General features: G+C 46.0%; 1 protein-coding gene across 1 annotated transcript in view; it reads right to left on the bottom strand.

The window, feature by feature from the left end:
* Positions 1-27,084, bottom strand: part of LOC139267082 (collagen alpha-1(XIX) chain-like) — a 679,874-nt gene that overhangs the window by 400,751 nt on the left and 252,039 nt on the right. Inside the window, exon 12 of the mRNA XM_070884859.1 lies at positions 20,104-20,166. Coding sequence (XP_070740960.1) covers positions 20,104-20,166 — 63 coding nt within the window. The remainder of the gene's footprint in view (positions 1-20,103; positions 20,167-27,084) is intronic.

Here is a 27,084-nt window from a genome sequence, read left to right on the forward strand (position 1 = left end):
TCCAGGGACGGTGGTTTTTCAGGACGATATCCTCATCACGGGTTACGATACTGAAGAACACCTCCACAACCTGGAGGAGGTGCTGCGCAGACTGGACCGGGTAGGGCTGCGACTGAAAAAGGCGAAGTGCGTCTTCCTAGCTCCAGAGGTAGAATTCCTGGGGATGAGGGTAGCAGCAGACGGGATCAGCCCTACTGCATCCAAGACGGAAGCGATCCAGAGAGCACCCAAACCCCGTAACACGACGGAGCTGCGTTCGTTCCTGGGGCTCCTGAACTATTTTGGCAACTTTCTTCCCAAATTGAGCATGCTGCTAGAGCCGCTACACGTGCTCCTACGCAAAGGTCACAAATTAGTCTGGGGGGACAGCCAGGAAAGGGCTTTTAAGAGAGCACGCAATTTGTTTTGTTCCAACAATCTGTTCACGCAATATGACCCATGTAAGAAACATGTGTTAACGTGCGATGCGTCGTCCTATGGTGTCGGGTGTGTGTTGCAGCATGTTAATGCCAATGGTCAGTTACAGCCGGTAGCTTATGCCTCCAGGAGTCTGTCCCAGGCAGAAAGGGGCTACGGGATAATACAAAAGGAGGCGCTCGCATGTGTATATGCGGTAAAGAAAATGCACCAGTACTTGTTTGGCAGGAAATTTGAGCTGGAGACAGATCACAAACCCCTAACGTCCCTTTTGGCCGACAACAAGGCCATAAATGCAAACGCATCGGCCCACATACAAAGGTGGGCACTCACGTTAGCCGCCTATGATGATACAATTTGGCACAGACCGGGCACCGAAAACTGTGCCGATGCACTCAGCAGGCTCCCACTAGCCACCACTGAGGGGGCTACCAAGCATGCTGCTGAGATGGTCATCGCTGTTGAAGCTTTCGGAAGCGAAGGCTCACCCATGACAGCCCATCAGATTAAAGTCTGGACAAATAGAGACCCGCTATTGTCTCTAGTCAAGAAATCTGTCCTGAATGGGGACTGGGCAGCCACATACAGGGCATACCCTGAGGAATTTAAACCATTTCACTGGCGCAGGGATGAACTCTCGATTCAGGCCAATTGCCTACTGTGGGGAAATTGCGTAGTCATGCCCCAGATGGGCAGAGAGGTGTTCATCAGAGAACTCCACAATGAGCACCCGGGCATTGTCATGATGAAGGCGATTGCCAGGTCACACGTTTGGTGGCCAGGGATAGACGCAGATCTGGAACTTTGTGTTCGCAGGTGCAACACGTGTGCCCAGCTGGGCAATGCGCCCAGGGAAGCCCCCCTTAGCCCCTGGCCATGGCCCGCCAAGCCTTGGTCACGCAACCATGTGGACTATGCAGGTCCTTTCATGGGAAAAATGTTTTTGGTTATAGTAGACGCCTACTCCAAATGGATCGAGTGTTACATTTTAAATTCAAGCACATCCTCTGCCACGGTAGAAAGTCTATGGGCAATGTTCGCCGCCCACGGTCTACCGGACATCTTGGTCAGCGACAATGGCTCATGCTTCACAAGCACTGAATTCCAGGACTTCATGGCAGGCAATGGAATTAACCATGTCAGAACGGCCAGGCAGAACGAGCAGTGCAGATAATCAAACAGGGATGCTCAGAATCCAAGGGGGTTCCCTACAAAGATGCTTATAACGTTCCCTGTTGGCCTACAGATTCCGACCACACTCGCTCTCAGGGGTTCCACCCGCAGAGCTGCTCATGAAAAGGATGCTCAAAACCCGGTTATCCCTTATACACCCCACCATGAAAGAAATTGTCGAGAGCAGGCACCAGTCACAATATCACTACCATGACAGGAATGCGAGGGCGCGATGTATTGATGTAAATTACCTTGTTTTTTCCTCAACTACGCTGCAGGGCCCAAATGGCTCACAGGCACTGTGATTGCCAAAGAGGGAAATAGGATTCTGGTCGTTAAACTTACCAATGGACAAATCTGCCGCAAACACGTGGATCAAACAAAAAGGAGGTTCAGCAACCTCATAGAAGAAGCAGAGGAAGAACATGATATAGAGTTCACTCCACCACAGGTGACCGAACACCGGAACCAAAGGGAGGAGAGCCCAGTCACTGTGGGCAGTCCGGACAGGCCTGAGGCACCACAAACAGCAGACACTCAGGCCAGCGCCCAAAAACCGGAGCCCCAACTCAGGCGCTCTACAAGAGAGCGTAAACCACCAGAGAGACTCAACCTGTGATCCCAATATGATTTTGGGGGGGAGGTGATGTCATGTATTCAAACCAGCATTGTAACCCATGTATAATCTGACCTAAGTTGTACACTGTGAGAACAATGACCACTAGGTGGTGAACTTGTGGGAGACACTCCTAACCCAGACCTTCAGGTATAAAAGGGGAAGCTCCACCCACTTCCATCACTTGAGTGCCAAGGAATAAAGGACAAGTCATAGACTGACCTTCTCTCAAGCATGGGCCTCGTGTGCATTTATACTGTGTAGTAAGGACATATCAAAGGCGATGCTCGATAGCATGACAAGTGAGGAAATCCGCGAACTGGTCGGACACAAACTGTGGTCCATTGTCTGGGAGGCCTCACTTCATGAACATACGCTGCAGAATAGTGGTGATTGTTGATGAGGTCACTGAACTTGTTGTAGCGATTTCTGGCCATTTGGAATGCAGGTCATGTACTACAACAAGGTAACACTGGTGCTGTGGAGCTGCTTCAACTGGACCGAAGATATCCAACTGAAGTTGTTGCCATAGTCGTTGTGGCCATGGAATGGGCTTCATTGGCGCTGGTCGGATGTTTGTGGCTTTTCACTCAGACCGCATGCTTCGCAGTGCGAGACAAACTCCTCGATGTGGGTGTCAATCCCAGGCCACCATACTGAATCTCGACATCTCTGCTTCATGCGGATAATGCCAGGGTGTCCATCATGTGCCAATGAGAGAATGCGCTGTTGAAGCGACTTGGGAATTACTGCTCTATCACCACGAGCGAGGTGGCCATCGTTCCAAATGTAAAATTCATCGCGAAGTCTGTGGAAGGTTTTCAGTTCTTCCGGAATTTGATTAGACCACTCAGTCTGGAAGAAGTGGAACACATGCTGGAGCGTAGCATCACTCTGTGATTTAGTTTTGAGTTCGTCGCAGGGGACAAGGTTTCTGATGGACTGAGTGATGATTGACGTGACATATGTGTCATCATCTGTGAACAAGTCAACACCAGAGTCCAAAGCAAGTGTCGAGCGACTGAGCATGTCAGCTACATGGTTGCGACTGCCAGCGATGTACTGTACATCAAAGTTATACTGATGAAGGCGATCTGACCATCGGTTGATTCGTAGTGGCCAGATCTAGTTGTAGCAAGTAGCGCAGTTAGCGCTTGGTGATCCGTACGGAGGGTAAATTTCCTGCCATAGAGGTAGATGTGCCAGTGTTCGCATGCGAAGAAGTAAGCGAGTGTTTCGCATTCCCCTGTGGAGTATTTCCGTTCTGCAGACGAGAGAGTGCGAGAAGCAAAGGCTACTGGGCGTTCCAGGCCGGCAATCCATTGCGAGAGCACAGCACCCATGGCGGTGCATGATGCATCCGTGGTGACGTGGCATTCGGGTCAAAGTGCGCGAGGATAGGACGTCCTTGCGCATCAACTTGTCAAGTAGTTTGGCAATGTGCGTGCAGTGCGGGACAAACTTCAGATAGCAGTTACATGTGCCGAGGAATGATGAAAGTTCTTTGACGTTGGTAGCCTTCTGAATTTGCTGAATTGCTGTAGCCCAGAAAGTTTATTTCTTCAGCAGCAAATGTACATTTATCGGCATTAAGTGTAATGTTATGTGTAGCAAGTCTAGCCATAACTGCATGAAGTCGCTGGTCATGTTCTTCCATTGTCCGTCCATGGACGAAGATATTGTCAAGCAGATTGAGGGCTCCCTCTATGCCTGCTAGCATAGTAGTGACAATCTTCTGAAATGCACTTGATGCAGAAGATAGTTCGTAGGGCATGTGTCGATACTGATACAGACCATCATACGTCGTGAATGCTGTGAGCGGTTTGCTGTCCTCCACTAGGGGTATTTGCAGGTAACTGTGGCGCATGTCGAGTTTCGGAAAAACTATTGAGCCGTGGAATTCTGAAGACAGTTCGTCGATCGTAGGAAGAGGGTACTTGTCGGGGTTGATGGCCTTGTTGACCTCTTTCAGGTTGATGCATAGGCGATCTGTCCATTTTTACGCCAAGCAATGGCAAAGTTCGAGATCCAGGGTGAGGAGTCGATGCTCTCAATGATTCCCTGAAATTCGAGTCGTGCTAATTCTGCGGATACTTAGTTGCGAACCGCGAATGGGAGACGGCGAAGTTGCTGCGTAATCAGTTTGACGGAAGGGGACGATGGCAGAATTTTCACTCCAAACCCTGTGAAGATTGATGGATACTGCTCGTCAAAGTCCACCGTGTACACAGGTGTGCCGGTTGGATCGTAAACTTTGAACCAAAGCTTGTCAAAAAGGTCAACACCCATGAAGCTTTGTCCCTTTGCGGCATGAAAGGAAGAGTTCTCCAACGTTATGTCCTTGTAGTATATCAGGACAGATATGACCCCAAGTACCTCAATTTTGGAGTTGGAGTACGCATGTAGAGTGAAAGTTACGGGCTGTGGATTTTGTACACAGCCTCGCTCAATATGGAGAATTTGGCTCCAAGGTCAATGAGGAGGCAGATTGGCATGCCGTCAATGTTTACCTCACAGTCCTTGAATTTACCTGAATCGATGTGCGAAATGTCACTAATGGTGTAAACCATACTGGGTTCATCACTATCGGGGTTGTCCACATGTTGAATATGCTGCGATGAGCGAGACACGAGCAAAATGGTTCATTTTACTACATGCAGCACATTTCTTCCCATGTGCAGGACAGTTCGGACTCTTTGCCGAATGTGATTTGTCCCCACAGTTAAAATAGTGGAAGTTAAGCCCATGATCCGTAGTGAGTGGCTTATTACTAGTATTGTGTTCCTAACACAGATGAGGCTGCACACAGGGAAGTTAAAGTAACAGTGACCTCAGTGTTTAATAAGTGTGGGGAACAGGCCTTAGGGGCCGGCTTATATATCGTGGTCCCAAGGGATGCTGGGATCCCTTGGGACTTCAGGGGATGAGCTCCCTGGTGGCGGAACATGGGAGTGCATGCTTTACAGATACACAACATCACCCTACCCCCCAAAGTCAAAGTGAAAACTATTTACAAGGTGAGGCGGTCGGGAGCCTTTCTTTCCGACATTATTTCACATTCAATCCATTTTGAAAAAGCATCCACCACCACCAGGAACATTTTACCAAGAAACGGACCCGCATAGTCGACATGGATCCTTGACCATGGTCTGGAGGGCCAGGACCACAAACTTAGTGGTGCCTCGCTGGGCGCGTTGCTCAACTGAGCACGCACGCTGCATTGCCGTACACAGGACTCTAAGTCAGAGTCCATGCCGGGCCACCACACATGGAATCTGGCTATCGCTTTCATCATTATTATACCCAGGTGTGTGCTGTGGAAATCCGAGATGAACGTCTCCCTAGCCTTTTTTGGTAGCACTACGCGGTTACCCCACAACAGGCAGTCTGCCTGAACGGACAGCTCGTCCTTTCACCGCTGGAACGGCTTGATTGGCTCTTGCATTTCAATGGGGATGCTGGCCCAGCTCCCGTGCAGTACACAGTTTTTCACTAGGGACAGCAGAGGATCTTGGCTGGTCCAAGTCCTAATCTGGCGGGCCGTGACAGGTGATTTATCATTTTCAAACGCTTCCATGACCATCAACAAGTCTGCGGGCTGCGCCATTTCCACCCCCGTGGTGGGCAATGGTAGCCGACTGAGAGCATCCGCACAGTTCTCGAAGCCTGGCCTGTGGCGGATGGTATAGTTATACGCTGATAGCGCAAGTGCCCACCTTTGCATGCGGGCTGAGGCATTAGTATTTATCCCCTTGTTTTCAGCGAACAGGGATGTGAGGGGCTTGTGATCAGTTTCCAGCTCAAATTTGAGGCCAAACAGGTACTGATGCATTTTCTTTACCCCGAACACACACTCTAATGCCTCTTTCTCAATCATACTGCAGGCGCTCTCGGCCTTAGACAAGCTCCTAGAAGCATAGGTGACAGGTTGCAACTTCCCCACAACGTTAGCTTGCTGTAATACACACCCGACTCCGTACGATGACGTGTCACATGCTAGCACAAGTCTTTTACACGGGTTATACAATACAAGCAGCTTGTTGGAGCATAAAATGTTTCTGGCTTTCTCAAAAGCAATTACTTGTTTTTTTCCCCCATACCCAGTTCTCACCTTTACGCAATAACACATGTAGGGGCTTTAAAGAGGGTGCTTAACCCCGGTAGCAAGTTACCAAAATAGTTGATCAGTCCCAGGAACGACCATAGCTCCGTGACGTTCTGTGGCCTGGGTGTGTTCCTGATAGTCTCTGTCTTGGCGCCTGTGGGCCAAATGCCGTCTGCCGCGATCTTTCTCCCCAAAAAACTCCACTTCTGTTGCCATGCAGATGCATTTCGACCTCTTCAGCCGCAGCCCTACGCGATCCAGTTGCTGGAGGACCTCCTCCAGGTTTTGTAGGTGCTCGGCGGTGTCCCGACCCGTGACCAATATGTCGTCCTGAAAGATCACCGTGTGTGGTCCCGACTTGAGTAGGCTCTCCATGTTTCTCTGGAAGATCGCTGCAGCCGACCAAATTCGAAACGGGCATCTGTTGTAGATGAACAGTTCCTTGTGTGTGTTGATGCAGGTGAGGCCCTTCGAAGACTCCTCCAGCTCCTGCGTCATGTAGGCCGCAGTCAGGTCAAACTTGGTGAACATCTTGCCTCCTGCCAGCGTCGCAAATAGGTCGTCTGCCTTAGGTAGCGGGTATTGGTCCTGTAGCGAGAAACAATTAATAATTGGTTTATAATCGCCGCAAATCCTGACCGTGCCATCACTTTTGAGTACTGGAACAATCGGGCTGGCCCACTCGCTGAATTCCACTGGGGAGATGATGCCCTCATGTTGCAGCCTGTCCAGCTCGATTTCCACTCTCTCCCTCATCATGTGAAGTACCGCTCGCGCCTTGTGGTGAATGGGTCGTACCTCTGGGACAAAGTGGATCCGCGCCTTCGCCCCGGAAAAGCTTCCAATGCCTGGCTCAAAAAGGGAAGGAAATTTGTTAAGAACCTGGGTACATGAGGCCTCATCGACATGGGATAGCTCCCGAACCAGTGTACACAGCTCCTCATATGATTTATCTGTGGGTTTCACCGGAGCCAGAAAATTCTTCATGAGGCTGTAGGTCGGTGCCCCGCAGATTGTGAGGAGGACCGCTCTCCTTTTTGCAGCGCTTCCTTCTCCGTCCAGCTCGTACAAAGTACTGGTCTAGCCGTTCGACATAGGATTCCCAGTCCTCACCCTCCGAGAACTTCTCCAGGATGCCCACAGTTTGCTGCATCTTTGCGTTGGATTCGTATTCTCGTCGCCAGTTATTGTGTTCCTAACACAGATGAGGCTGCACACAGGGAGGTTAAAGTAACAGTGACCTCAGTTTTTAATAAGATACTCCAGAGTGGAGAACAGGCCTTAGGGGCCGGCTTATATACAGTGCTCCTAAGGGATACTGGGATCCCTTGGGACTTCAGGGGATGAGCACCCTGGTGGCGGAACATGGGAGTTCATGCTTTACAGATACACAACAATTAGCACTTGGTCTCTGCTGTGATTTCTGCTTTGGATGAACGCCTTGCACATGGGCTGCAGCTGCAGTCTGCTGCACAGGGAGAACAGAGGGTCTAATCGCTTTTGAATCGGAAAGCGCTGATTTGATTTGGATGGCCAAATGAGTTGCTTTGTCCAATGTCAATTTGTCATCCTCCATTAGCAAGCCTTCCCGAATGCGTGGGATCGTTGTTTTCTCAATAATTTGATCCCTGATCATTTGCTCTATGTGTGCTCCAATGTTACACGTAGCAGTCAGTTTAGTTAATTCAATAATATACTGTTTGATTGGTTCACAGTTACCTTGCCCCCTTTGACAAAATTTATATCTCTCCATTATGATAATTTTTTTTGGCCCACAATATTTCTCTCGGGCGCTTACCACTTTGTCATAGGACTCCGTGTCTTCAATTTAGCCAAAGATGCGTTGGCCTTCGGTACCGAGGAAGTGGATAAGTATTGCACGGCGGTGAGCTGGTGTTACGTTGTCGCCGTCTAGCCCACTCTCCGTACGTAGAAAAACTTTTTATCCATCTCGGCCACGGGATTGGAGGGCCCCCAGGCGTGGAGAGGAAAGGTGGGGGGGTGGGGGGTAGGGAGGTTAATCTGATTCATCCTCGTCACCAAATTATGTTTTGTATGTAAATAAACAGACTAACTGCAACAGGAGTAATGTAACTAACTGTGTCCTTTATAGCAACTCCCAAAATGATGTCCCAAAACCAGCATGAACCAGCATGTATACAGCAGTGTGTGAATAGCTCCTGCAGGGTCCTAATGCCTGTCTAGTGAGCTGCAACAAATAAAGAGAGTATGAACACAACAACCTTGGCATATTTTCTCAACAAGATTAAAAACATTTTTCCAATATGTTCAAGGTGGTAGGTGGAGCACTTCAATTGGCATGATTAAATATAGACTCCAATGTTTGGCTTTAAGAGAGTGATGTTTATTCTAGTTGTGCAGTCACATGCTGATGACATGATTGAATCTCTTTGGAAGCAAGTCCAAGAGAGGGTAAGGTTTTTGAATCAGAGGGGAAGCCATAGTCAGAGATAGTGGCACAACCTGCTGCGGAACCCTCTCGAGCTACCACATACTTCATGCTAGGCTTCAGTGCAGACAATCCTTCCTGCATGGCTGTACAGAAGTAGCTTGTGGACCTCCCTACACTCCTAACCTGCAGGTATTTTCAAGTGACTTCTGTAAATAAACCTGTGCGGACCACAAATTCCTCTTAAATGTAGCCTTGTGGGTTCAGAAATAGGGTTGCCAATCTTCTGAGATTGTCCCGTCGTCTCTCGGAATTGACAATTGATCTCTTGGGCACTGTTGCTGGTAATCAGGGAGAAAATAACTTTCTATTCGCGACAAGCCATCATATTTTGCCTTTTCACCAGACACAAAATACATAATTCACTACCAATGTTTGTGCGGCCTGATTAGCGGGACTCTGTTTGATTGTAAAGGATAAATCTGCTGAAACATAACGTATGCCTCCCAAATCCAATTTCCCGTCCCCCGATCACTGTGTCTAGTCCACAACACTATCGTAAACTCCACCATGTTTTGATGTTTGAAGCCACCATGGTGCCTACAGGTCAGTCGTAGCCACGATTTGCATTCAGTATGAACATAACGTGCCAAGTATTTGAGGTTATCCTGCTTTCTAATTTTGGATATTTTATCTGCTATAAAATCAATCTACTTTACTTACAGATGCATGGAATGGCGATGAAGCCCATTGTGGTTATAACCTTAGTTACTCAGGTGGGCTCAAGCAGACAATGGGCTTAAGCAACTGGGTATATTTAATTTAGATCAGTGTAGACTTAGAAGTGACCCGATAGAGGTTTATAAAATAATGGAAGGGCTGGATAGCGTTCCTATTGTTCGATAACTGCAATTTGACAAATTGGGGACACGAGTTTAAACTATGTAAAAATAAGAAAGAATTGCATTTCTATGGCACCTTTCACAACCACCGGACATCCCAAAGCACTTTACAACCAATGAAGTACTTTTGGAGTGTAGTCACTGTTGTAATGTGGGAAACACGGCAGTCAATTTGCGCACAGCAAGCTCCCACAAACAGCAATGTGATAATGATCAGATAATCTATTTTTGTTATGTTGATTGACAAATAAATATTGGCCAGTACACCAGCAATAACTCCCCTTCTTTGAAATAGTGCCATGGGATTTTTACGTCCATCTGAGAGGGCAGACGGGGCCTCGGTTTAACGTCTCATCCGAAAGACAGCACCTCAACTGCACTGGAGTGTCAGCCTAGATTTATGTGCTGAAGTTCCTGGATTGGGTCTTGAACCCACAACCTTCTGACTACAAGGCAAGAGTGCTACCCACTGTGCCACGGCTGACACCTTGGAATAGATTGGATATTGGCCGATTGCTCTGCTCCCAGAGAGCAGTGAGCCTCGGGAACTTGTTGCCGGCTGGTGTGGTGGATGCCGACTCTCTGCCTGCCTCCAAGAGGGAGCCGGGTTGGTTCCTGACAGGAGCAGAGATCGCACCATGTAGAAGGTAAAAGTCTTTGGTCCGTGTGATCTCCTGGACTGAATTTGATCACCTGCGGGGGCGGGGTCAGGGAGGAATTTTCCCAAGTAATTTTCCCTTATTAGCCCTGGGTTCTTTCTCTGGTATTGTGCCTCTCTCAGGAAATTGCATGGCTATGGGATGTAGGGTGGGTGGGGGCAGGGGGGGCACAGTGTTGGTAGAAAGTGTCTAGTCATGCTGCTCCAGCCATCATGTTTGTGGGGCAAGCTTGATGGACCAGATGGATTGTTCCTGCCGATCAATTTCATCTGTTGGTATGAAACAATAAGTACGTGGGTGGCGACAAGATGGGCCATGATGGTGATTGGGGTTTGTTTGTGACCGATGTTGACACCTGCTGGCCACAAGAGGAATGTCACCACACTGGACTGCAGTTCCAGGTGAAGTCCTGACTGGTCAATGGCTTGGACACACCAGGGAGAATCAAAACCAGCACCAGGAACGAGCGAATGCTAGAAATCCAAAAGGAAAACAGTAAGTGCCGGAAATACACAACAAGTAGGTCAACATCTGATGAAGATTTATGGTGGGACTTCTCACCAGACCTGAAGGGCAAATGCCACCTGATCTGATGTCATGTGACCAAACATCACATGATCGAACGTCACGTGATCAACGCTCCAGGTTCAACCAGAGGTGGCTACCCTATTCAGAAACCTTAGGCAATGCAGCTGAGGAGGTGTTGAAGCTCGCCACCTAATCAACAAGCCCCTGGTCTGCCTCTGCCATCACCATTTGCTCCTCCTGACCCACGCACTGTAAGTCACCCAGTGCTATCTGCCCTCCCGCCCCCATGCTCACTTCTTCTGGGGTGTGTGTAGCCGTGCTTCTGCTGGTGACAGTTAGTGAGGGTGATGCAGGGTGGTGTGAAAGTGCTGGCTTGCTCAGGGGTGCCTGCAAAGACAGAAAGGGAGCATAAATTATAACGCTGGGCTAAAGTGGGACCTTCAAACAAAGTTGACACTGAAATTCACTGGGGCGTTAATGCAAAATCATTGCGCTCATTTTACAGTCATAAAATGGGAACAATGGTGAATTTAGCAGTGCGACCCTGGTCAGCTGCTCACTACGTGTGGTCGCTCTCTCAGGCAGGCTGTTGTGTGGCTGGAACTCGCAGGGAATGCACCAGATTTGTAAATCTTGACAATTAGCCGCAACCGGACATGCAACGGTGTAATATATATATATAGCGCCACCAGTGGACTACTGTGGCACTGCAGCCAGTGCTGTGTAGAAATATAGAGGGAACAGGTCACCTGACTAGAGTTCCGGAGACCTCTGCCATCTTAAGGGTGCATGCGTGTTTGTGAGTTGTACTGAAGCTATAACAAATGGAAAGGATTCACTCTGCCTCCCCAGCCTCCGCGCCCGCCCCCCTCACTCCCCGCTGCTCCCAATTGGCATGGAAGCAGAACGATTTCTTTTGTCAGATATGCACTGCCAATCATCCAGTCATCTGTGAAATATTCCACGGGGCGGTAGTCACTCCAGGTACGTGCCCGATGCAGAGTATTTGGTGCATAAAAGGCCTTCTTGTAAAAATGTTAAAAAAAAAAGAGGTTGTGTTGTGGCGGGCAAGCCAGGGCCCGTGCATCGTGGAGTGCTAGGGCACAGTCTACCTGCCAAGATCTTATGAGCTGGGGGCGTTCCCACTCTCAGCTTGCACATCGGGAGAGCTGCCAGACATTGGCAAAGTGAATGACCGTCCGCCAACCTGTGCCACCCTTGCATGGCTCCTGAACTGTTGCTTACACAATGCTGCTGGTAGAAGCAAGCTATAGGATTTGTGGAACTGGTGCATGACCTTCAGAAGGAGGGTGAAGGGGTGCGGGGGCAAGGCAAACAGCAATCATGAACCACTGTATTGTTAACAAAAGGCTGAATTAGAACTTCTCCCTGGACATGTCACATGGCTGAGGAGCGACTGAATCAAGTTGGTCTCACAACATATCTCCAACCAAATTACCCTTTTTCGAAATGGATGTTTTCATTTCCACCTTGAATCTCGGAATCCATTAAGGCACACGCACTGGAGGGTCCAATTCATTCCGAACACATTAGCATCTTTAAAAATACATTAAGCCACATATTATAAAAGTGCTGGCTAATGAATTTTCATGAACCGAGTATAACACTATCCACATTCTAAGTTTTAAAAAAAAAATTGTGCATCAGTGGCAAACCGGTTAAGAGTGAGTTCGCCACAAGGGATGGATTTTTCTGAGTTTGTGAATTCACTTCTCTCCTGTCACAGCTCCAGGTGCCTGCCATGATTTCCCCTTGAGCAGCCAGTAATGTTTTAGCTGAGAGCAAATCCAAGTCCAAGTAATATTTGGATTAATACATTTCAGTAGTTTAATATCCAGTGGATATTACATTTTGCCTGCGGCCGTTTTCTTAGACGAGAACCAGGAGGACAGCTGGAATAAGCAAACGGTAAATGACAGAAATTACAGAACAGGAGCGAGCAGGTCATTCAGCCCATCACTCCTGTGCCGCTGCTGGCTCTTCAACTGTAACTGTCTAAACTAATCCTATTTTATTGACAGTTCTCTGCAACTTTATAAATTCTTAATTTTTAAATGATTATCCAAAATCCCATTTAAATGTCACTGTTAGGGGCGAATCTCACGCTCGCATTGAGTGTGGATCAGAGAATCGGTACTGCAGGTACAACGTTCAAAATCCGGAATTCTTGACGGAATCCATGTTGGATTTTGTGTTTTGCCTCAAAAAGTCCGTTTTTCAGACAAGCATTCCAGATTCGGGACGACTCCATCAGCTATATCCAAAATGTCCATTTTTTGGACAATTCCGGTTTTCAGAGTTCCGGATTCGGGATGTTGCACCTGTATAATGGTATCACCCTAACTCTAAGCTACATTCCCTATCTCACTAGGAGAATAGGATCAATCGCCATCTTAGTAGACACTTGTGGTGAAGTATTCCATCCCCTAAGTGAAAACATTCCTATTATTTCCACCCACTCATCTTCATTCTTCAGTAATAATCCTGAGACGGAGATTCTCCCTTTGCATCGAAAATGCCCAGCTTGCATAGCATCTTTCACTATCTACCCTCCCAAAAACTTTCATAATTTTGAAAACCTCTATTAGGGTTCCACATTTTTGTAAATGCAGCTATTTACAAAGTATTAACTCTTTTCGTGTGTATTTTGGACTGATCAAGGTAAGGTGCTGGAATGGCAAATGTCCCCGTTTCAATGCCTCCTGTTAGCATCAAGCACTCTCAGGTCCGGTGCAGCACAAGTAGATGAAGATTAGACCGGAGTTCCCCCTACTCTGTTCAACACTGTGCACGTCAATCCCATCCTTAGAAGTATTTTTCTAAACTTCAAGAGGCCAATAATTACAAATAAACAAATTAAACCCATCAAACATTTAACAGTCAAAGTAGAAATGTATAATTTGAGACATGACATGTGGTAAGTATAGCATGATTGGGAGGAACAGGTGACTTTGGGACCTATGGTTCCCAGAGCTCTCCACCGCTGGGATTTTCCTCGTTCCGTGTCTGGGTCTGTGTAGACTCATTGATAGAGATTGATCGCTGTGATTGGTCAACAACTCCATTATTGTTGTATCATATGATGACCCGGTCTTTTTTGGTTTAGCAATTCCAACGCTCCCATTTAATTTTTTTTTAAGAAAAAGGGGCCAAAATTGCCCATTGCTGGATACAGGGCGCACGCACACCGTTTCTGTTGTTTTCATGTGGATGAGGTGGCCTCTTGAGCGAAATTCCGCTCTTTGGCTTTTTTTTTCGGCGGTCCAGAAGTCGCTCATAATGGGGGCAGTAGTGTGGCGGTGAGCACACTAGAGGGGCGGAAGTTGGGGTGAAAGTCCCCTTCACTTAAAGGGGAGAGCCTTCACGATTTTTAAAGTTCGGTGCACTGGGTCACCAGGGAGGGTTTCGGCCGGGCCAGTGGCCTGGCACCCAAGAGAGGGTGCCAGGCCGCCTGTTGTGGGCCTGGACGAACCCGGGGGGGCATAATTGACGGCCGACAAATACAAAAACATGGCGGCAGCAGCAGTGGGAGCCGCACTACCATTTTAGAAGGCCACAGCCTCACTGCACCATTGGAAAGAAGCAGCTTTTGGTACTGCCCGGCAGGAGGAAGAGTTTCTCGGCGTAATTTTGCCATCGGGGGGGGAACACCGGCGGTGTACGCTCTGATGATGCACTTTGGACGGCTCGGCAGCAGTGGGGGGAGGGGGGGAGCAAGTTATCACCGGGATACCACAAGAGTGGATTTTGTTAATGGCGGCCATTATCCGAAAAATAAGCGATTATTACTTTCCGCAGCATGGCTGGCGATTTCCGGTGTTAACAGGCCTTAAGGGGAGGGGCAATTTCAGCCCCCAAATGTCTTACATAGAATTACATAGGATATATGGCACAGAAACAGGCCATTCAGCCCAACCACGACATGCCACCGTTTATGCTCCACGCGAGCTTCCTTCTGTCTTTCCTCATCTGAATCTATCCGCATAACCCTCTATTCCATTCTCCCTCATATGCTTGTCTAGCCTCCCCTTAAATGCATCGATATTATTCACTTCAACCACTCCCTGTGGTAGTGAGTTCCACATTCTCACCACTCTTTGGGTAAAGAAGTTTCTTCTGAATTCCCTATTGGATTTCTTGGTGATTATCCTATATTGATGGCCTCTAGTTATGCTCTTCCCCACAAGGGGAAACATTCTCTCTCTATCCACTCTATCAAAACCTTTCATAAGTTTAAAGACCTCTATTAGGTCACCCCTCAGCCTTTTTTTTTCCAAGAGAAAAGAGACCCAGTCTTGGTTTACGCATTAGTTCAGTTGTACTACCATTACATTTATTGGACTCGTTGATGGTAACTTCATGCCCCCTATCCTCACCTCCCCCAACCCTTCAGGATGGTAGTCTAGTCCAAAATCAAGGCTGCATCTTATCACAGGATAAACCTTGTTCTTCGTGAACTTGGCCTTAACTGGTTGAAGGAATGAAAACTTGGGTCGGCAGTACCAAATACCCTCATGCTTGACCCCTGACCCCTAAGCCCTCTTGCTAGGCGAAAGTCCAGACAGACTAAACCCGCTAAGGAATTCATCTGGGGAGGTGATTAACAGTGTCAAAATATTATCACCGTGCAAGTTACAACAGCTTTATTAAGAAAATCAAGAAAGCTAAGATCCATTGGGGTAAATAATTATCTTCAATGCATGAAACGAAAACTGGACAGGTTCCATAATGGATGGACAATCAGCTCTGCCAAATGATCGCCTATGCAGTGAAGACGGAGATTTACCCCATTGTACAGGCATTTCTCTTCAGTGCGGAGAAACATTGCAAAGTAAAGTAGACACAGAATCAGAAGGAGGTCATTCAGCCTATCGTGCCTGTGCTGGCTCTTTGACAGAGCTGTCCAATTAGTCTCACTCCTCAGCTCTTTCTCACTAGCCCCCTGCAATGTTTTCTTTTCAAGTACATATCCAATTCCCTTTTGAAAGGGACTGTGTTCTCTGGTTACAGATCCACCTGCCACTGGAAACAGTTTCTCCTTATTTACTCTATCAAATCTCTTCATAATGTTGAACATCTCTATTAAATCTCCTCTTAACCTTCTCTGCTCTAATGAGGACAGTCCCAGTTTCTCTAATCCCTCCACATAAGAAGTAAGTTACATGAAATTAAAATTAAAGTGCACACTACTTAAATGGTAATTGACAATCTCACAGAAATATCCGATACTGCAGTTCATTTATTGCACTGGAGCGACTGCATTTGTGAAAATTAGTTTTTTTTGTTTGTAATAGAAATAAAAAACGAAGCGGAGGAAAGCAATGGCTGTGACAGTTAAATGATTAATACTGTACCTGTTGCAATCTGATTTCAGTTACTATATGCTCTATAGGAGGGAAGAGATTTCAACACTGTGCTAGATCCTACTGTGGACTGAACAGCATTTCTATCATTTGTCACATTTTTTCAAAGATGCAAAATAGAAAAGAGTGAGGTTCGGCTCTGTCACGCTGACACGTTAGAAGGAATTTGGCTGTTTAGCGCCACCGGTTAGCGCCAGAGAGGGGCACTAAGGGGCCCTCCCACCCGAGCGCCACACTGTCAGCGCCTGCCGCGAACATCAGTGAAGGTTTAGCAACGGCGCTGTCACCGAGTGTGCAACGCCCGCTAGCACCGCCCACTCGGTGATGTCACCGAGTGTGCAACGCCCGCTAGCACCGCGGGTTTGGAAAATTTACTTTTTCACCTGCCACAGCGCCTGGAGCTGACACCGGCAGGGGAAAGCATTCGGTACAGCGCCGATCCCAGCTTGGTTTCTTCAAGACTAGTTTCTTTTTTCAGAGTGAGCAGAATGTCCCAGACCTTCCCTAGAAAATTAAATCTCATGCCTTCAGCAATTTTTAAATCAATTGCTGCTGCAAACTGTACTTTGTGTGATCAGATATTGGGTACATCCGAGGAATAAGTTATGACAAGCCTGTGTCCTGCCACACTGACAGTCTAACTTACTGTTTTCACTTGTTACAAGGAGTGTGTTCAGGGCTGTTATTGAACTGTCAGCTTTTTGAAGGCTGCAACAGCATTTCTAGAGCAGTTGTTCAGCTTTTGCCAGCCTTGAGACAAGTATGGGTGCATTGCAGACGAAATGGAAATATTTTCTCACTATGGGTAAGCAACAACAACATGCATTTATATAGCACCTTTAACAAAGTAAAACGTCCTAAAGGAGGTTCACAGGAGCGATTATCAACCAAAATTTGACACTGAGCCACAGAAGGAGATATTAGGACAAATGACCAAATGCTTGTTCAAAGAGATTGTTTTTAAGCAGTATCTTAAAGGAGTTAGAGACATTGGCGGAATTTTATCTATGAGCAAAAGTTTGCTACTTTGCTATCTAAGGAATAGATATCTGCTATGGCCTTCAGAAATATTTATAGACTTGAAGATTACTTTTTAGAAACAAATGGAGAAAAGTTAGATTCCTGGCCTGCTCCTTCCCTCTTCCCCACCATGGTAAACTGTGCTCCACACAAATATAACTAAACTGAGGATTAGTGAGGCAGAGGAAAAAAACATAAGTTTGCTTCTTAGGTGAGATGAAAGACATTAGGGCTGGAAAGTCGGTTGAAGGTTTTTCAAGGCTTTAATCTCGGGCGGTGGATAAATTTAGCGCTGGGAAATGGTTTGTGTCGGCTGCCAACAAATTCAGCGGTTGTGCCCTGACAGTGGAGTGGATCGCTAAGGGAAGCGTTCCACACGTCTCTCAGGGCGCTAGGCCGGGTGAGCAACTGGATATCTGGAGCTAAAGAGTCGGCTTCGTACCGCCCTAAGAGAGGCCTTCCTGCAACAACAAAAAATCTGAACAAAAAACACAAAAAACATTCCCTATACTTTACTTGCCCCAAATAAAGGTAAGTCGCAAAAAAATGAAAAATAAAAATCAATCACGCTTACCTCATGCAGTCATTCCTTCCCTCACCGCTGTGGGGACAGCTCTGCACGCCAGCTTTCTCTGGCGGTGTCACTAGGGGGCGCTATGGGTTCAGCCCAAAACAAATTTTGATTGCGAGTGGATACCGGGGGCGTTGTACACCGGCGCGACGCTCTCTGGTGATAATCCTCTGCGCCGACAGCACCGGCACACTGAATTTGCTGAACGATGCGAATGTCGACGCTCGCGGCTGCTGACCCTTTAGCGCCCCTGTTCGCGAGGGGCACTATCCCAGCGAATTTCTAGCCCAATGTGTCCCCCTCCAGGAATCGAATCATTGCTGGAGTAGGATCTGGCTATGAACTGTCTTTTGATAGGTGTCTGGTTCTAGGCTTTTACCTGGTTCATTTGGAGCTAGATAATGAAGTTTCTGACATGCCATATATCTATGAGTATCAGGAGGTCTAATGTCAGCTGGAAATGCAGGGTGCGTGCTTTGGGGAGTGAGTATAACAGGGTAACGTACCAGTGTCAGTTTCATTTAGGTGGTAGTACTCTTGCCCTTGAGTGAGAAGGTCATGGTTCCACTCCCACTCTCGGACTTGAGAAGATAATCTGAGTGGACACTTCTGTGCCAAACTGAGGAAGTGCTGCATTGTTGGAGGTGCTGCCTTTCATGGGAGATGTTAAACCCATGCCCTGACTTCCTGTTCGGGTGGATGGATAATATGCCATGACACTATTCAAAGAAGAGTTCAGATGTCTTGGCCTGGCCAGTGCTCCTCCTTCAACCAACACCACCATAAACGGTCACAGCTCATCTTCAGTTTCAGATCTTTTTGTGCACAAATTGGCCGCTGTGTCTGCCTACATGACAACGCAGACCACGTGCCGAAAATACCCCACTGACTGTGGCGCACTGGGATGACCTCGAGAGGTGAAAGGCACTCTATAAATGTAAGTCTTCCTTTCTTAAAAACAGTTCTGCTCGCCCCAAATCTTTCATCTCTAAGAGCTCCATTTGGAAAGAAAAATCATTCCAATCCCATAACAATGTCAAATAAATTGAAGACACACAGAACAGGAAATTGTTTGGCTTCAGATTCTTCTAGCACAGTAAAGGAAAACTTTCATATACTTTCATCTCGGGGGAGGCAGCTGCTTTTGACAAATAATTAATACACAAATAAATAAAACAATTTAGAAAAAAAGGACGGCATGCAGAAGGAATAATAATTATTATTATAAAGGGAATAGAGGAGGAAAATAAAATGAACCAGTTGTGAGGGAAAAGACTGAGATAAAGAAACAAGTCATGAGCTTTGACCAAAACGAAAGTGAAAATGAATAGCATTAAATGCAAACAAAATCATATAAAGTGCATGCATTGCAATGTGCTCAACATGTGGGAAATAAACTGGGAGAATTAGAAGTACTTGTAGATTCAACAGCATGAACAGAGTCTGCAAGCTGAGCCGGTGTGGAAATAAACATATTGGTTTATAATATTTGTAAGCGGGACAGAAGAGGTCGGAAAGCAGGAGGAGGAGCGGCAATATTGGTAAAGGGGGAAAGACATACTTTCGTGAGGACTGTTACACACACAACAAAAGAGGTTCAGACAGTGTCAATATGGTTACATTAATCGGGTTTTACTACTGAACCCTTAACTATGAGAAGGGAATGGATGAGGAAACTGGTGGACAGATCAGGGAGATGAGTAGGAATAGCAAAATGGACCTTTTAATTACCTACTCAACGACTGGAACACGACGGGAGTAAACGGAGAAGGAATGGAATATGCAGGATTCCTTCCTCAAGCACTATGCACTCTTGTGCCTGCAAGGGGAGAGGGGTCGCTGGATCTAGTTATGAGGAACAAAATAGATGAGGTAGAAGAGTTCATTGTGTGTGAGTGACCATAATATGATAAGATTTAAGGTCCAAATAAGAAGGGGAAAAGTCAATTCAATACAAGTTTGGAACTGGGGGGGATTTTGGAAAGATGCGGAGAGAGCTGGCGGAGGCGGAAAGAGAAACTGGCTCACAGGACTGCAGATCAACTGTGGAATATACTTTGAAAAAAGGGCATTGTAAAGGTGCAGAATAAATATACGTCACTAAAAAAGGATGCCGTGGAAACAAACTAAAATTGATGAAGATGGCATATGGGGCCGATAGGCATAATAAAAAATGATGAGACTATGAGCAAAGATGGAACAAGGTTAAGTGAGAGATGAAGGAAGCAACAAAGAAGTATGAGGAGAGAATCGCGAAAAATATAAGTCACCATTTTACTTCAAGTTACTATGTAGATAAATGTCTATAAAAGTTTTACCTTTTCACCTGAAAGGCCAGGGTCACCTTGTTCACCCTTCGCAGAAACACCCCAAGCCTTGCCCTGAATTAACGAAAAAAAATCATTATCAAATTTGAAAAAAAGCTAGTGAAGTCAGAAAATTCGCAAAATGTACAACAGTTTCGAGCAGCTCCTGGAAAGACACAATAGTAATTACACCATGTAATTACTCAAGAGAACAGAAACTATCCTGGTGCACTTCATAACATTTCTCCCTTAACTCTCACCAGCAAATCTGGTTAACTGGCCATTTTGTTGCTTGCGGGATCTTGCTGCGTGCAAATTGACTACCACCTTTTCCAATACAACAAAATTGTACTGATGTAACTTTGTGGCTGTACTCTGCTGCACGTATTTGTTCTGGGCCACGTCCGGTCACATTTAAACATGGCAGGGGGGTGTGCAGCTGCCTGGGACAACGGGAGATGGGTTAGAGTCCAGAAAAGTAATACTAGGCCAGGAGCAGAAATCTTCATATATTGAAGTTGTTCGCCATCCCTTTGGACTTTAATATGTCGAACTCCACTGAATCGATCTATGTAATAAAGGTGTCTGCCTAAGTGTAGGCTTATGTCAAAGTTTACTGATTGATTCAGTGTAGGCTCATGCCTCAGTTTTGATTGGTTGATTTTCATAATAGAAACTCTCAACCTGACAGGTCATCCTCTGTCTAATTTGTTCAATTTGCTACTCTGAAAAGCAACTAATTAGAGAAAATTCAGTTCCCTTTCAGCCATCATTCGATTGGCACACCATCTTGCTGACCGGAGGAGGCAGGGTCCCCAATGGATAGCTCTCTACGCGGGAGTCCACTCTTTAATCAATTAGTGACTTTGCCTAGAGGGTGTTGCACGGGGAAGTCACGTGCAATAAGATACTAAGTTGGTTCACGGACTCCCAGCCCGCCTGCATCTTCTGCGGCCTGGAGGAGTCCGTGTTCCATGTTTACATAGATGTGTGAGAGGTTGCAGCCCATCTTGCATTATTTGAAGGGGCTGCTCCTCAATTTTTGGATGCACTTCAGTCCCACACTCCTGATCCTTGGTCACCAGGTGCGGAGAGGAGCGAGCAAGTTGGAGGACCTCCTTATGGGACTGCTCCTGGGCCTGGCCAAGGTGGCCATTAACAGATCCAGGCAGCGGGTGGTCAAGGGGGTCGTTCGGCCCGATTGCCTGCCTTTCTTCCGCGTCTACATTCGCGCCCGGGTGTCCCTGGAGAGGGAGCATGCAATGACCACCAGCATGCTCGAGGCTTTCCGTGAGTGGTGGGCACCGGAGGGACTGGAGTGCATTATCACCCCCAGGAATAGAATTTTAATTTAATTAGTTAAGTTTACTTTTAATTTTTTTGTTAAGTTACAGTCTTTATTGGTTGTGCATGCTGAACTTTAAATAGGCAATTGCCAGCATGGAGGAGATCAGCCATTATTACTGCCACCAGTCCAAGAAACACTGCAAAACAGAGTTAACTCCCATCTTACTTATCTGCCTGGTCACATCACCATCCCAGCTTCTTAACTCTTGCTCCCCGCTTTCTCTAGCAGTTCCTTTGTGGACTTCCCACTCTTTGACAGCCCTCAGCCCTTACCTAGTGCTTGCTCCTGGACCTTCACTCCTTAACCCGTGGGTGATATACCAGCAGATAAATTATCTGTATATTACTATATATATATATATATATATAAAAAGTCCTGCATACATAATCACACCTCAAAAGTAGTCCTCGTATCTAAGTGCATCATATCTCAAACAGGAAAAATAATCATGACTAGTTTCAAAAGTCACACTGATGTGGGACAAATGGTCACAAGCCACTATCTAGTTTATGAGTGCGTGAAATCCACTATTAGGTAAGGAAAAGCCTACCAACCAGCAAGCAGTAACAATAACAAAACAAACCACTTGCCTTTTGCAAAACTAACCAAACCAACATTTCCATTTGTGAAACTGCTAGGAAATAGCTACCAATCAGCAGCAAGTAAGCACCAGACACACTGCCAACCTTTCTCAAACTGGTTTCAGCCATCATCTTAATTTCTAAACTGGCCTAGTTTATAACCACATGAAAGCAGAATAAAAAATTAAATAATTCAAACCAAAATATCAAGCAGGCCCATGCAACTGTCTCTATGGTGCTGCAAATGTCTTTAATAGTCTTTCTCTCCAGAGGCCTACCCCGCTCGCAAAGGCCTGTGGCTCCACTTCCCACTTTTAATTCAGAAGGCTCAAGTAATAGATTGTGGGTTGTGGCTTCAGGTTCCACTCCAGAGACTTGAGCACATAATCAAGAGGGACACTACTGTGCAGTACTGAGGGAGCACTGCACTGTCGGAGGTGCCATCTTTTGGATGAAACCATTAAACCGAGGCTCCGACTGCTCTCTCAAAGATCCCACGATACTATTCAAAAAAGAGCAATTTCTTCCCGGTGTCCTAGCCAATATTTATCCCTCAAGTAAATTATCTGGTCATGTATTTCATTCTTGTTTGTTGGATCTCGTGCGCAAATTGGCTGCCGCATTTTTTACATTACAACGCTAATACACTTCAAAAGGCACTTCATTGGCTGTAAACAACAACAACTTGTATTTATATAGTGCCTCTAACGTAGAGAAATGTCCCAAAGCGCTTCACAGGAGTATAATGAGATTTTAAAAATTGACACTGAGTCGCATAAGGAGAATTAGCGCAGGTGACCATAAGCTTGGTCAAAGAGCGTCAGGGCAGGTGACCATAAGCTTGGTCAAAGAGCGTCAGGGCAGGTGACCATAAGCTTGGTCAAAGAGCGTCAGGGCAGGTGACCATAAGCTTGGTCAAAGAGCGTCAGGGCAGGTGACCATAAGCTTGGTCAAAGAGATAGGTTTTAAGGAGTGTCTTGAAGGAAGAAACAGAGGTAGAGAGGCGGACAGGTTTAGGCAGGAAGTTCCAGAGCTTAGGGCCTAGGCAACAGAAGGCACCGGCCACCAATGGTTGAGCGATTATAATCAGGGTTGCTCACGAAGGCAGAATGAGAGGCGCTAGACATCTCGGGGGGTTGTGGGGCTGGAGGAGATTACAGAGACGGAGGGGCGAGGCCTGAAAGGTGCTATATAAATGCAAGTCTTTTGTTTTTATAGTTTCTCTGGCCTTCATTTGCTGAATGGTGCTTTGTTGTCTATTAGCTTTCATTCAGATCGGACATGGTGGGCCCCACTTTTCTCTGAATTTTAATGTGCTTTTCGCTGCCCCTTAATTTCTGCTGTCCTACTGACTAATTTGTCTCATTTTTGTTTTTTGTGATTTGGATAGTTTTTGTGCTGAAAATTGAGCCAACTGCACATGCACCATGGCCCCCATTTCCTCCGATTTTCAATTCAATATTTGTAGCCTGAGTTGGATGATTTGCCACTTATTTCTGGTGCTTAACGAGTCATGTGCCTCGTTTTTCCATCTGTGCATTTCAGTTTAGAATCTTCCCAAAATTGGGTCATTTCACATGCAAAATTGGTGTTTATTTCCTTCAATTTATAATAAAGAATTTTTGTCCCTTGCTATTATATAACAATAATTGTACAATACTCCTGCGATTATCAAACGATGTGTTCTCTGGCTCACCACAAATAAGGAATAAATTACACTGGCTACACCTAACATCAGAAGTGGCACTAATTAGAAAAAACAATCTATTTTCCCCTCCCCTTTCTCCATGACCAAACCCAACAGGGTAATTAGACAGCGCTAATCTAACTTTAGAGAATTGAATACTGAAATAATTATGCAACAGAAAGATTTTTCCAGTCATGTGTAAGCTTCAACCCTAGCTTTATTAAGTTAACTATACCTTTTGCACATCACTGTCACACAAGGAGGCAGCTGAAACGACCGCTATACACTGTACTGCCAGGTTTGAATCAGTACACAAAATAAATTCAAATTGAAATTCTACGGATGTTTTGAAAACAGTAGTACTTTCAAACAGAAGTGTGAGCCGAACTACGTGAGAGAGGCAGCACTGTGCATTTCGAAGGCAATCGGAAGTATTGCTGAGCTTTTACAAGACTAACTCATGCTCATTACATGAATTAAAATCAATAAAATTTAACCCATACCGAGAGGAATCTCAGCAGCTTACATTGTGTTGTGCACTGAGATGTCACAGGTCATGCTAGCAAGTCACAAGGTCAGTCATTCATTACTTGCTGTAGAAAATGGGTATTGTGGCTTGATGTTGATCTCACAGGTAAGACAATTATGCAGGATGCACTCATCCTTATAATTTTCTCCTTCTACTGAGAATGGAACAGAGCCAGCCAGTCCTTCGTGACAAATTGTGTTGCACTTGACATCTTTGAATAGACAATAGCTCAGATGAGGTGGGTGATGGCACCTTTGGTGAATAGCCTGTCATGCTTCTTCATGGGCCAATATGATCTTGTGATTCTATATGTGATGGGTTCTCGTATCTCGACAGATCACCTATCGCAATAGTAAGTAGAGGCAAGGCTCTCGGAAAGGGAGGGGAGCACAATTAGAGGGAGCGACGACCCATGTCACCCTAATATACATCAAAGAAAGAAAGGCTCGCATTTATATAGCACCTTTCAGGGCCTCGGGCGTCCCAAAATACAATGAATGACGTTTTGAAGTGTAGTCAGTGTTATAATGTAGGAAACGCGACAACCAATCTGTGCACAGAAAGGTCCCACAAGATAAACTATTTTAGTGATGTTGGTTGAGAGATAAATATTGGCCAGGACACTGGGGAGAATTCTACTGCTCTTCTTAACAATAATGCCATGGGATCTTTTACATCCACCTGAGAGGGCAGACGGGGCCTCAGTTTAATGTCTAACCTGAAAAATGGCACCTCCGACTGTGCAGCTCTCAGCACTGCACTGGAGTGTCAGCCTAGATTTTGTGCTTAGGGCTCTCGAGTGGGGCTTGAACCCACAACCTTGAGAGTGTTACCAACTGAGCCACTGAAAACTGAAATTGACAATGTGTGCTATCCTAGATACATTCCTTGCACTACTTAGAGTTGCTTGGCCAGTGCCCTTTCCTGAGCTATCCAAAAGAAGAATTTAACCTGAATCCAAAAGGTGCTTCAGCTGCTTTTCCTAAAATATTGGCTATGAAGCACAGGCATGTATATAATTATGAAATGGAGTCCTGGCCAACCATTTAATAAATCACTAAGGACAAAAATACTGTTCAAAAATATAACTGGTATTTTCTTTGATTCTGCTGATTGAAGGAAGTCATATTAATTGACTTGCACTGTTATTAATTTACGCATTTTGTAGACTGGACTTAGGAAATAGACAGCTTGATTCAATTGGATAGCTTAAGGTGTTATATGGTGTACAAAATCCGCCTCATTCAGATCGGTTCAATCAAACCAAACTAAATAGAAATTTCTCTCACTGGATATTTGAAAATGAAAGTTTCAATTTCCCACTGGTCAGAAGCGACACGGCTGACTTGTGATTGAAAATCCCACATCTAGGATTTGTCCAATGTTGACAACACAGATTCCTCTGCAAGATACCGGACATATGTCTAAGTCAGCACTAGAGTGGGGATCAAACGTGGGACTTTCCCTGCTCTGTATGTTCGGCTACTCACTGGAAAAACTCACTTGAGTATGGATTCCCTGCAGTCCTTCAATAGGGAGCTGGATGGGTTCCTGAGAGAGGAGAACATTTTGAACTATAAAGATTAAACTGTGGGTTGGCTGGGATTAGGATTTATGGGTTACCATGGGTCTCCTGGAGCTTTGCTTAATTGACAGGGAATCAGAGAGGAATCTCCTCGAGCTTTCTAAATTGGTCTTTTTTCCACCTGTTTTTTGCTTCTCAGTAACTTGCAAGAGCATGAGAATATAAGAACATAAGAAATAAGAGCAGGAGTAGGCCATACGGCCCATTGAGCCTGATCCGCCATTTAATACAATCATGACTGATTCGATCATGGACTCAGGTCCACTTCCCTGCCCACTCCCCATAAGCCCTTATTCCCTTATCGGTTAAAAAATTGTCTCTCTCTGTCTTAAATTTATTCAATGACCCAGCTTCCACAGCTCTCTGAGGCAACGAATTCCACAGATTTACAACACTCAGAGAAGAAATTGCTCCTCATCTCAGTTTTAAATGGGCGGCCCCTTTATTCTAAGATTATGCCGACTAGTTCTAGTCTCCCCGATCAGTGGAAACATCTTCTCTGCATTCACCTTGTCAAGCCCCCTCATAATCTTATACGTTTCGATAAGATCACCTCTCATTCTTCTGAATTCCAATGAGTAGAGGCCCAACCTACTCAACCTTTCCTCATAAGTCGGCCCCCTCATCTCCGGGAGAACAGGGTCAATAGTGTACATACTGCACCATTTCAGGAGGGGACAAGCTTGCAAATTGGATGCGCAGCCAATTTTCCCATTATAGATCCTTGACGTGCGAAGCTCATGTTCGCACGGTAATTGGTGTCATTAAGAACCTTGCCAAATAACATAGAAACATAGAAACATAGAAAATAGGTGCAGGAGAAGGTCATTTGGCCCCTCGAGCCTGCACCACCATTCAATAAGATCATGGCTGATCATTCACCTCAGTACACCTTACCTGCTTTCTCTCCATACCCCTTGATCCCTTTAGCCGTAAGGGCCATGTCTAACTCCCTCTTGAATATATCCAATGAACTGGCATCAACAACTCTCTGCAGTCGGAAATTCCACAGGTTAACAACTCTCTGAGTGAAGAAGTTTTCCTCATCTCAGTCCTAAATGGCCTACCCCTTATCCTAAGACTGTGTCTCCTGGTTCTGGACTTCCCCAACATCGGGAACATTCTTCCCGTATCTAACCTGTCCAGTCCCGTCAGAATTTTATAAGTTTCTATGAGATCCCCTCTCATCCTTCAAAACTCCATTGTATAAAGGCCCAGTTGATCCAGTCTCTCCTCATATGTCAGTCTCGCCATCCCGGAAAT

This window comes from Pristiophorus japonicus, chromosome 7 (genome assembly GCF_044704955.1).
Source record: "Pristiophorus japonicus isolate sPriJap1 chromosome 7, sPriJap1.hap1, whole genome shotgun sequence".
NCBI classification, from domain to species: domain Eukaryota; kingdom Metazoa; phylum Chordata; class Chondrichthyes; family Pristiophoridae; genus Pristiophorus; species Pristiophorus japonicus.